This window comes from Octopus sinensis, linkage group LG3, assembly GCF_006345805.1.
Source record: "Octopus sinensis linkage group LG3, ASM634580v1, whole genome shotgun sequence".
Lineage (NCBI taxonomy): Eukaryota > Metazoa > Mollusca > Cephalopoda > Octopoda > Octopodidae > Octopus > Octopus sinensis.
In genome coordinates, this window is record NC_042999.1 from 168,578,314 (window position 1) to 168,591,530 (window position 13,217).

A 13,217-nucleotide genomic window follows, 5' to 3' on the forward strand; every position below is an offset into this window, starting at 1 on the left:
AGGAAAGGTACCCAATTGTAGAAACCATGTCAAATCTGATTGGAACTTGGTGCAGCCCTCCTGCTTACCAGTATCAGTCTAACCCATTCTAGCTTGTAAAGAAGACGCTAAACGATGATGATGATGATAATGATATATATTTCTTTACTGCCCACAAGGGGCTAAACATAGAGGGGACAAACACGGACAGACAAAGGGATCAAGTCGTTTACATCAACCCCAGTGCATAACTGGTACTTAATTTATCGACCCCGAAAGGATGAAAGGCAAAGTCGACCTCGGTGGAATTTGAACTCAGAACGTAACGACAGACGAAATACCGCTAAGCATTTCGCCCGGCATGCTAACGTTTCTGCCAGCTTGCCGCCTTGTGATGATAATGATATAGTGGTAAAAAACTCTCAAGGGAGCTGAAAAGCAGAAAGTTTTCATAAAAGAACCCCCTTCCTGCCTCAAGCAAGTATTTCCCAACTCAAGTGAAAGGACCAAGCTGCATCCAGGTCATGATTCCTGGATGCCCTTCTGCTGATGCTTTTTAGCCATTTGGATATCAGAGACTTGTGCATTTAAAGCACCTGGAGATTTCATCTGGTTGTAACTCCTCTCCTTTGACTCAGCTTTCAAATTTATACTTTAAGAAATAATGTTGATTCCCATGGTAACAGTGAAATGTCAACGCTATCACATCATCATCATCATTTAGAGTTACTTGCCTTAGCTTTAAAACACAAAAATGTTACCTTCAAATGGTATGGAGGTCGTTTGATACTGCAAATAGCCATCATCATCATTTAGCGTCCGTTTTCCATGCTAGCATGGGTTGGACAGTTCAACTGGGGTCTGTGAAGCCGGAAGGCTGCATCAGGCCCAGTCAGATCTGGCAGTGTTTCTACGGTTGGATGCCCTTCCTAACGCCAACCACTCCGTGAGTGTAGTGGGTGCTTTTTATGTGCCACCCGCACAGGTGCCAGACGGAGCTGGCAAACGGCCACGAACGAATGGTGCTTTTACGTGCCACCGGCACGGGGGCCAGGCGAGGCTGGCAACGGACACGAACGGATGGTGATTTTACGTGCCATCAGGCTGAATAAAACTTCATATGTGGAATTAAAACAGCATTAAATTAAAATAACCATTTATATGTCATATTTAATGTAAATACACCATTAAGAGGTATGATGCTATGGATTTTCATCTGAGAAATAAAAATCGCTTCATAGACATGTGTTAAAAATACAATATATATTGGAGTAAGATTTTTTTTAAAAATCACTCTGGCTGTGATTCATAAGAATGCTAGATGGATTTCAGCCTTATCTATTACATGTACTGGCTAGTCACATACCAAAAAATTTCTGTCCTCTGATACATGGAAAAAAGTAAATAAGACATTCAGTAATATTGCAGATAAATATCATGTCACGTGATCACGTGACTGACCAGGCTATCAGATGTTGCTACACATCGCTGGTCACAATGCGGTTCGCATTGTTTTAACCTCCAAATGATGGCATCCCGCTGGGTAAACGAGCAGGCCAACAGAAGAGTGAGAGAAAGTTGCGGCGAAAGAGTACAGCAGGGATTGCTACCACCCCCTGCCGGAGCCTCGTGGAGCTTTAGGTGTTTTCGCTCAATAAACACTCACAACACCCAGTCTGGGTATCAAAACCACGATCCTACGACCGTGAGTCCGCTGCCCTAACCACTGGGCCATTGCGCCTCCACACAAATAAATATAGGCTTAATAAGAACTCAGTGTATGCAATTGAAACAGCATTAAATTAAAATAGCCACCTATGTATCATACTTAATCTATATACACCACTGAGAGGCATAATGTTGTGGATTTTCATCCATGTGATAATTTCTTCATAGACTTGCTCTATAATAATCCCTACCCATATCATAGTTCATCTATTGCAATTTATTATTTAAGCTTACGTTGATTCCTGTGGTGTTGTTTTGCATTTATAATAAAATATATACAAATTACACAAAAAAATAAATACAGTACAGTACTGTTTCTAATTCGTGAATTTTCACCTATTGCATGAGGTTTTGGAACATAACACCTATGATAGTTGAGGGATTACTGCATTAAAAACAGTATATATTTGCAATATCAGTGAAACTACTTTGACGTGTTGCAACCTAACAACCAGAAAGCACTATCCTTCATCATCATCATCATTTAGCATCCGTTCTCCATGCTAGCATGGGTTGGACGGTTCAACTGGGGTCTGTGAAGCCAGAAGGCTGCATCAGGCCCAGTCTGATCTGGCAGTGTTTCTACGGCTGGATGCCCTTCCTAACGCCAACCACTCCACGAGTGTAGTGGCTGCTTTTTATGTGCCACCCACACAGGTGCCAGAAGAGGTTGGCGAACGGCCACGCTCGGATGGTGTTTTTTATGTGCCACTGGCACGGGGGCCAGACGAGGCAGGTGAACAGCCATGCTCGGATGGTGTTTTTTATGTGCCACCGACACAGGTGCCAGACGAGGCTGGCGAACGGCCACGCTCGGATGGTGTTTGTTACGTGCCACCGACACAGGTGCCAGATGAGGCTGGCGAACGGCCACGCTCGGATGGTGCTTTTTACGTGCCACCGGCATGAGGCCAGTCGGGGCGGTGCTGGCAACGGTCGCGAAACGGAAGGTTCTCTTACATGCCACCGGCACTGGTAAATCAGCTGCAATTTCCATTGATCGATTTCGATTCTGATCCTCATTTGCCTCAACAGAAGAGTAATAATGCATAAATATAAATTTAAACCACCTATCATCCCTAATCAAATAGCAAATTAGCAACAGAGTTTTGAAAGTTTTGTATGATAAAGAAATCTTCAACCAAACCGCAACACACTATAATAAAGTTATGAAGTGGATTTAATGAAGGGCTGCAGTAAATAGAAGCAAAACAAACACAAAATAAAAGAAACTCAGTAAAAGAAACATGATCTGTGCAACCCACACTTCAACCTAACTGTAGCAACAAATGTAATACTCTTTTTCTCTTTTACTTGTTTCAGTCATTTGACTGTGGCCATGCTGGAGCACCGCCTTTTAATCGACAATTCGACCCCGGGACTTATTCTTTTGTAAGCCCAGTCCTTATTCTATTGGTCTCTTTTGCCGAACCGCTAAGTAACGGGGACATAAACACACCAGCATCGGTTATCAAGCAATGCTAGGGGACAAACACAGACACACAAACACACACATATATATATATATATATATATATATACATATATACGACGGGCTTCTTTCAGTTTCCGTCTACCAAATCCACACACAAGGCTTTGGTCGGCCCGAGGCTATAGTAGAAGACACTTGCCCAGGGTGCCACGCAGTGGGACTGAACCCGGAACCATGTGGTTGGTAGACAAGCTACTTATCACACAGCCACTCCATAGCTTTCTAACACAAATCAGCAAAAACTTCCCAACTGAACATGATACCACAAATTATTCAAAAGAAACAAGTCAGCTACAGCAGCACAAGAAACAAAAGCATCATATTTTTACTTATTCCCATGTTTTGAGACAATATTATTTTGCCTTTCATCCTTTCATGGTTGATAAAAGATGTACAGTTGAGCATTGGGTTCAATGCAATTAACAAGACCCTCCCACTAAATTTCAGCCCCTGTGCATAGAGTAGAAAACCATATTATTTTGTAGTGTTACACCTTAGTATTCTGCTTCAAAATTAAACAAAAATATATATATAATAGGTGGAGGCGCAATGGCCTAGTGGTTAGGGCAGCAGACTCGTGGTCGTAGGATCGCGGTTTCGATTCCCAGACCGGGCGTTGTGAGTGTTTATTGAGCGAAAACACCTAAAAGTTCCATGAGGCTCCGGCAGGGGGTGGTGATCCCTGCTGTACTCTTTCACCACTCTTTCTTCTGTTGGCCTGCTCGCTTAGCCAGCGGGGTGGCGTCATTCGAAGGCTAAAACAATGCAAACGCATTGTGACCAGCGATGTGTAACTACATCTGATGGACTGGTCGGAAAAAAAAAATATATATATATATAGGCGCAGGAGTGGCTGTGTGGTAAGTAGCTTGCTTACCAACCACATGGTTCCGGGTTCAGTCCCACTGCGTGGCATCTTGGGCAAGTGTCTTCTACTATAGCCTCGGGCCAACCAAAGCCTTGTGAGTGGATTTGGTAGACGGAAACTGAAAGAAGCCTGTCGTATATATGTATATATATATATATATATATATATGTGTGTGTCTGTGTTTCTTCCCCTAGCATTGCTTGACAACCGATCCTGGTGTGTTTACGTCCCTGTCACTTAGCGGTTCGGCAAAAGAATAAGTACTGGGCTTACAAAGAATAAGTCCCGGGGTCGATTTGCTCGACTAAAGGCGGTGCTCCAGCATGGTCGCAGTCAAATGACTGAAACAAGTAAAAGAGTAAAAAAGTATATATAATAGAGGAGGAAAAATGAGCTCACCTCATTGGCTGGGTTCTCAATGCAGTTTTCAGGTTTTCAACCAATTTACTTCGAGAAGCTTCATGTTCATCATTGAACTGAATGCATACCTAAGCAAAAAGAATAAACACCATTTAAAAGCACATACAATCAGTAAACTATAGCAAAACCAAAAACCTCTCTTGTGAGATTGAGATTAAGTATGAATTGCAACATCTATATGAAATCAGCTAATAAGCCATCACCGAAATCTTACTTGATCTTCAAATATGATAAAGAGAGCAATTCAACAAAGCAACATCGTTTAATGTCCGTTTTCCGCGCTAGCATGGGTTGGACGGTTCGACCGGGGTCTGGGAAGCCAGGGGCTGCACCAGGCTCCAGTCTGATCTGGCAGAGTTTCTACAGCTGGATGCCCTTCCTAACGCCAACCACTCCGAGAGTGTAATGGGTGCTTTTTACGTGCCACCTGCACAGGTGCCAGGGGGGTCCGGCATCGGCCATCTGAAAACAGATTATAAACCCTGCTTCTCAGGAAGCCATCACTATTCTATGATACTTGTACACTTGTATCAATAAAAGATATGTTGATAATGTGGTAGTTTAATAACAATTTGCAATTATAACTGAAATTACCAGAAATTATTAATGCTGTAAAATTGAAATACTTCCCATGTTTCTAACTTGTTAACAGCACAAACCTCCAGCTTTATAAAATAAGGCATTAGAACATTTCTAGAAGTTCAGTGGTGTCATAAAGAAGAAATAGGTAGAAAAAATAAAACTTTTCATCCAAAGTCTAAGTGAAATTTTGTACTGGACTTAATGAGGCACTATGGTTAGGTGTTCACAGTGCTGGGCTGCCAACCATATTGTCATGAACTAAAGAAACATAACTTTGTCTTATATAACTATGAGGGTCAGCTGACAAGTTCAAAGGCTGACCAACATATTCTCATAGAAAGTGACAAAATGAGGTTTATTTTTCAACATAGTTACCCTTGTGGTCAGCACACTTCTTCCATCAGTGTCACAATGTTTGGATCCCATTGCTAAAGAAGCTTTCATTCTGTTAGTCAAAAAAGTCATCAATAGCATGTCATCATTGCAATACTGGTTCCCAGCCAAATGTTTTTACATGTTATAAAACAGATGATAACCAGATGGGGCCAAATTAAAAGGACAGAGAGGGTGATCAACTAGTTCAAAGCCATTGAAACCATGAGCACTGGAGCATTGTCCTGATGGAACAAAACTCCTTTTGTCAGTGTTCCTGGGCATTTGGTCTTGATAGCCTTTTGTAACTGTCTCATGGAATTGGAATAGTATTCTTCATTGATGGTGAGGCCCTTTTGAAGATAGTCAATAATCACAATACCTTTTGCATTATAAAATACTGAGGCCATAGCCTTCTCAGCAGATGAGGAGGGGTGTTTCCACTGCATGGATTATCTCTTTATCTCTGGCTGAAACTTATGATGCCTTAGTTAGGAAATGTTTAAGGAAACCAGTTGGACCTGCTTCAAACAATGTCAGATTTTCATGTGATGTGATCAGCCTGGTGAGCTTTTGATCAGTTGTCAGAAGATGTAGCACCCATGGAGCAGAAACTTTGTCATATCAAGTTCATTGCCCAGAGTACTCTCAACTCTCTCTCTCTCTCTCACAGGATATGCTAATGGCATTGGTTATTTGATTTATAGTCAATTGCCTATCATTCATTACTGTGTGAGGAACAGGATCAATGTTTTCCTTGGTTGTGGCAGTTGCAGAATATCCAGACCTGGGGTCATCTTCAAGACTATCTGTTCTCCTCCTAAATTCAGCAGCCCACTTTTGCAATGTTGATAAAGCTGGAGCATCACCCCTAATGTAGCAGCCATGACAGCACAAATGTCCTTTGCAGGGACTTGATAACACCATGAAACAAAAGTCGACCATTTTCTAGAGAAGTTACTACTATTACTTTTGACTTTTTTAAACAGTCAGATGGCAGTTTACATGGAAATTAATGTATGGAAGATTTCACAGCCCTAACGTCACTCCTTCATAGTCAGCCAATAAACTTTTCAGCTCACTCTCATACACTGACATGAGGAGAGATGACTGTTTTTTTGAAAACTGAAACCTTATGTTTCAAAAGAAGCTGAAATAACAATTATAACTGATTTTTTATTGAATATTTCATTTGACATTTGAAAATTCAGAGGAGTTTGGTTTTTGTAATTAATTTTTGCAGATTGTGCATCAAAGAGAGTTCAACTAATCTTTTTCTTTTCTAGGAATTCCTTTTACAAAATAAAAATAAATAGGGGGAAAAAGAATTCATTTTGAATAGCTTTGTTTAAAATAGACTCATCAAGGTTTGTAAGCAATTAACACAAACCAGAGTACAAGACTGAAGCTTAATAAATTTCACAGTATATTTAATATCAAGTACCCCAGGAATTATACTGCTTCTGCTTAATCTTGGAAAAATGAAATTGAACAGGTGCAAAAAACTGCTCAGGTAGGGAGAGAAAAGAAGATACGGTTTGTAAGAATCATTAGAAGGAGTAAGATAGAAAATAAACAACAAAAACTCACAGTAACAGCCATATTAGCCATCATTCATCCAAGATGTAGCTATGGGAAACCTTATCTTAAAGCTTTACAGCTTTATCTTCACAATACAGGCATAAAAAATAACTTGCAGAAATTAACAATGCAAATACACATACAAACAGACAATGGATGAGAGATTGGCACCAACTAAAATAGGAAAATAAAGACATGAAGACAGGGAAGGCCCCAGGGGAAATCAAGTATTTCTGCTGGAATGTTTAAAATATCTGGTGGAGCAGGATATAGCCAGGTCACCTGTATAATCAGGCTGTCCACGAGGGAGTCATACCAATGATTGGTGTTTTGTTGGTGTTGTTTGTTCCTTCTCGAGCCACGCCTGGCTTATAAGGCCGGTTTCCTTGGCGTATAGGTTCCCCACCTCGACGGGAAGCCGGTCCATCGCAGGTGAGCTGACAGATGCAGGAGGAAAGAGTGAGAGAAAGTTGTGGCGAAAGAGTCTGCAGAAGTTCACCATTACCTTCTGCCAGAGCTGTGTGGAGCTTAGGTGTTTCACTCATAAACACACACATCGCCTGGTCTGAGATTCGAACCTGCAATCCCTTGACCGCGAGTCTGCTGCTCTAACCACTAGGCCATATGCCTTCACAATGATTGGTGTAGAAGCATCATAATCAACTGCTACAAAGGCAAAGCTGATGCCTTAGACAGGAATAATTACAGAGGTATCAAACTGCTGGTCCAGGTGATGAAAGTCATGGAGAGGGTCACAGCTCAATTAATTAGGTAGAGTATTAGTATAGGGGAGTTGCAGTTCAGATTGGTGCCACACAGGAGCACGACTAATGCTATATTCTTAGTTAGGCAACTGCAAGAGAAATATCTAACCAAAAATAAACCCCTGTACCTGGCTTTTGTTGACATGGAAAAAGCCTTTGACAGAATCCGCCACTTCTTATCTGGTGATTAATGCAGAAGTTAGGGATAGATGAGTGGCTGGTGAAAGCTGTACAAGCCACGTACAGAGATGTTGTCAGTAAGGTGAAGGTTGGCAACAAGTATAGCAAGGAATTCAAGATACAAGTAAGGGTTCACCAAGGATCACTCCTCAGCCCCATCATGTTCATCATAGTCCTCCAGGAAATAACAGAGGAATTTAAGATGAGCTGCCCCTGGGAGCTTCTCTATGCCAATGACCTTCTTCTTATAGCCAAATCACCACCTGAACTAGAGAAAAAATTTCAGGCATGAAAGCAAGGTCTGGAATCAAAGGGCCTTAGATTTAATCTAAGTATTAGTAAGTAGGAGAGCAGACAAATCACAAATGACCCTGCTCAATCTGTAGAAAAGGCATTGATAGAAACTCCATAAGATGTACCTGGTGCAAGCTATGAACACATAAGAGGTGCAGCAATATCAGAGGAAGGTTAACTGGGAAAATAGTGTTTGTGCATGGAAGGTGTACAGGTACAATAAACACTAAAAATATAGAGAAAATAGACTCCATCAACTGCCAGTGGGGTAAGTTAAAGGAAGTAGATAGCTTCTGTTATCTAGGTGATCAAGTTAGTAGTGGAGATGGATGCTCTGAGAGCGTAGCTGCTAGAATAAGAATAGGCTGGGTAAAGTTCAGAAAGCTCCTACTTCTACTGGCAACAAAGGGCCTCTCCCTCAGTTTCACAACACAAACTGTATGATGCCTGTATGCAAACAGCTATTCTGCATGGCAGTGAAGCATGGGCTGCAACCACGGAAGACGTGCATAGGCTTGAAAGAAATGAAGCCAATATGCTTCGCTAGATGTGCAATGTCAGTGTGCTTGTACAACAGAGTATAAGCATCTTGAGAGATAAGCTGAGCATAAGAGGCATCAGATGTGGTGTGTAAGAGAGATGATTGCAATGTGCTTTGTATGGACGAGGACAACCGCATAAAGAAGTACCTATTTTTAACTGTGGAAAGAACCTGTAGTAGAGGTAGACCAAGGAAGACATGGGACAAGGTGATGAAGTATGATATTTGAACTTTGGGCCTCACAGAGGCAATATGCCGTGCTTGAGAAGAGCCACCAAGCCAAGTGAAATCATAGTTGTGGCTGATGCTGGTGTCACCTAATTGGCACCTATGCTGGTGGCACATAAACACCCTTTGAGCACTGGGCCTCATGGAGGCAAGATACCAGGTGCTGGTGGCACATGAAAAGCACCTTTCAGGTGTTGGGCCTTTGGAGGCAATGACAAATGGCCAAGACCTTTGGCACTATGCTGTGCTTGAGAAGACCCATCAAGCCAAGTGAAATTGTAGTCATGGCAGATACTGGTGTCATGCAAATGGCACTCATGGTGGTGGCACATAAAAGCAGCACTCATTACACTTTCAGAGTGGTTAGCATTAGGAAGGGCATCCAGCCATAGAAACCATGCCAAATCAGACTACAGTATGGTACAGTCTTCCAGCTTGCCAGCCCTGGTGAAACCATCTAACCCATGCCAGCATGGACAACAGATGTTAAATGATGATGATGATGATAATGGAGAGAGAAAAACAAAGAAATAAATATCTTGCAAATGGTACCAGTGCCAGTGCACATAAAAGCACCCATTACACTCTTGAAGTTATTGGTATTAGGAAGGGCATCCAGCCATAGTAACCATGCCACATCAGACTAGAGTTTGGTACAGCCTTCCAGCTTGCCAGCCCTGATCAAACCCATGCCAGCATGGACAACAGATATTAAATGATGATGATGATGATGATATATACACACACACATACACACTCACCGTTGATAATTTCTTTAGACTTTCTATGTAAAAGTCAGACCAGGTTGCTGTACTCGGATTATCTTCATCCTACACAAAAGTATAAAAAGCAAAGATGAAAGTAATTGAAGACATCTGTTGTCATAATATTCTGAAAAATGATGTTTTGCTGCATATAAAGAAATATGGAGAAAAATGAAAATACAAAACAAATTTTGAGAAACTGTCAACATTTAAACATTATCAGCAAGATATGTTCTGTGAGAAACTGACAGAATGATCCCAAGCTCCATTACACCAAAAAATATTTAACTAGTATTTTTCAAAGTGTTTCATATACAATATGCTGGTGCATGTTGGAGTACAGCTAAATGTTAAGGCAACATCTCACAAACAGAAAAAGATGTGGCTTGAGAAATATTGGTATCCTATCCAGGAGTAGTTCTATAATCTGCTTAATTATCTGACATGGAGGTAAAGCACTTTCACAGGACACTAATGAAAAAAAATTGGTATTCCCATCAGAATATGTATGCTATTAGATCCCTGGATTGACTTCAAGACATACAATGACTACTTCACTAGCGCCGCTCAAAAATTCCTTTGTTTTTTTACTATAAAACCATCAATAGCAACTAAAATTCAAAACATAAGCCAATAAGGGAGCCTCTACATGGCCACTAAACTTGCAAGAAATCACAGACAGATCTCCCTCAGTCATGTTCTTTCATCTTAAATATGGTCAGATATTGCTGAAAAGAGAAAATAGTTATGATTGGAATGACTTTAGATCTACTTAATTATGGTTTGCTTGGAGCTAAACAAAACAGTATAACCATTTTGATGAAGAATAACAGTAACAATTGAAACATCATCACTGTCAAGAATAACATCAAAACATCACGAGCACAAGCCAACAAGGGGTTTCCAAAGACTTACCAAACTTATTAAAAATAGCAGTCAGAACTCTTTCAAATCATATATTACTGCCTTTGAAAACAAGGAAAGATTCACCAGATAATATAATCTTACAGCTGAAAAAAGACTAGGTTGTTCAAGATACTGGAATGCCTTTTATCATAGGTTTGCTTGAGTGTTTGCAAAGAATAAAGGAAAAAGAATATAAGTATTTCATCTTCTCAGCTCCACAAAAATGTAAATGGAAAAAGTTTATGTTCAATGGAAAGAGTTTATATTCAATTACAGTCAATCTGATTACCATGGCAGAAACAAGAAGTCTTTACACTGAGAACAACCTATACAGGAAGCAACCTGGAAGGAGATAGAGCTGGGAGTCCCCAAATGCTCAACTCAAAAATGAAATTGACTTCATCCTGATTGATAAATGGCATATATTGGAGGACATCTCAGTAGTAGTCCCATCACTTGTTACGGATGAAGATTGTGATCAATGAAAGGAGATAAAGGCTGTGCATATCTCAATGAAGAATCAATGTGTCAAGGCTGCAGGAATCGGTTGCAGGAATCTATCAAAAAGGAAATCTGGAGTCAATTTGATGAGCTCAATGAGGTTCTACAATTTGTTTGTCTAGAAAGTGAATCACTGGTTTGTGACTTATATGTAAAAAGTTTGAAGTCTATTTGCTGATGTGCTGCAGCATGGCACATGTGAAAGAAAATTAAATTACGAATTAAAAGCAGCTTTAGTAATGTAAACATTATCAGTCATACATACATACTACTACATTCACGGAGTGGTTGGCGTTAGGAAGGGCATCCAGCCGTAGAAACACTGCCAGATCTACTACACTCATGGAGTGGTTGGCATTAGGAAGGGCATCCAGCCATAGAAACACTGCCAGATCTGACTGGGCCTGATGAAGCCTTCCAGCTTCACAGACCCCAGTTGAACTATCCAACCCATGCTAGCATGGAAAACGGACGCTAAATGATGATGATGATACATAATGTATGTGTTTTGTGTACAGGCCAAGTTTGCTGCAGGATAATGTGCTACACCACAGCACATTAACAAATAGACTTCACTCTATTTGCATATAAGTCACAGACCAGTGATTCACTTTGTTTCAAGATGATCTGAGTATACAGTGTTGATAAACCACAGTAATTGCAATATACCGGTATCTACCGTTTTTGGTGATTTTGAGGTGAGTAGTCTAACCTGGTCTGTGATATTCAGGTATTTAACACTCTTCTTCATACAGGGAGCTTCCCAGGACACTATCCTGCAGCAGATTTAGTGTATAAACAAAACACATACACTATGTATGTGCCACCAATAATGTTTGCATTACTGGAGCTGCTCTTAATTCATAATTTAATGAATATATTTTGTACTTTCTAGTTTTTATTACGACACTCATTAGAAGTATGTTTCACAATGCTTGCACTGGTGGTCAAGTCTTATTCAACACTGCATGTCATCAATCAACAGTATTTTGCCATCCCCTTCATGTGGTGCAACATATCAATCTTCACCACTTCATCTTGGGCTCTCTCTTCCACAGGTTTCACCCACTTAAGCATTTCTTCATACAACAGCCATCCTCCAAACACATCAAATGTCCAAGCAGTCTTCTTTGTTAGGCTCTACACCTGATTTCTCTTATGCTCCATGTTTTTCTCATTTGGGCTCTATAGTTCATGCGTGGAGGCGCAATGGCCCAGTGCTTAGGGCAATGGACTCGCGGTCATAGGATCATGGTTTTGATTCCCAGACTAGGCGTTGTGAGTGTTTGAGCGAAAACACCTAAAAGCTCCACGAGGCTCCGGCAGGGAATGGCGGTGATCCCTGCTGTACTCTTTCACCACAACTTTCTCTCACTCTTACTTCCTGTTTCTGTTGTGCCTGTAATTCAAAGAGCCAGCCTTGTTACGCTCTGTGTCACGCTGAATCTCCCCGAGAACTACATTAAGGGTATACGTGTCTGTGGAGTGCTCAGCCACTTGCACGTTAATTTCATGAGCAGGCTGTTCCATTGATCGGATCAACTGGAACCCTTGCCGTCGTAAGCAACAGAGTGCCAACAACAACAATAGTTCATGCAAATTAATATTACATATCTAGTGAAGCATGCTAATGTCATTTCTTTCTAGTTTTTGTAAGTGCTCTACAGTCAAGACTCCTGTCTCACTAACATATAACATTGCATTTCATACACAGGTAGCTACACTTCACTCTGAGGGAGAAGTCCTTTGTTGCCTGCAATGTTTCTCACTCAGGGTATTATACTTTCAGAATTAATCCCAACCTTGCTAATTAAGTCACTTAGGTAACTAACTAATTCTGGGAAACCTTCCTGAAATCCGAGTTTGTTACCTGTGTACTCTTAGCGCTCATTGCTCTTGTGCCTCAGTTGTCTATTAGGTTTATCATCTGCACTACACTTCTTATCTGTTCATAGTTTACACTGTAGGAAATTTCTACCTACACTTTTTCTGCAATCCAACCATGGCCATGTCCCTG

General features: G+C 40.9%; 1 protein-coding gene across 3 annotated transcripts in view; it reads right to left on the minus strand.

Moving 5' to 3' along the window:
* Positions 1 to 13,217, minus strand: part of LOC115209251 (disheveled-associated activator of morphogenesis 1) — a 153,372-nt gene that overhangs the window by 69,335 nt on the left and 70,820 nt on the right. For all 3 annotated transcript variants that reach the window (XM_029777542.2, XM_029777541.2, XM_036501611.1), the window contains 2 exons: positions 9,791 to 9,859; positions 4,467 to 4,555 (listed from right to left, as the gene is read on the minus strand). In XM_029777542.2, coding sequence (XP_029633402.1) covers positions 4,467 to 4,555; positions 9,791 to 9,859 — 158 coding nt within the window. The remainder of the gene's footprint in view (positions 1 to 4,466; positions 4,556 to 9,790; positions 9,860 to 13,217) is intronic.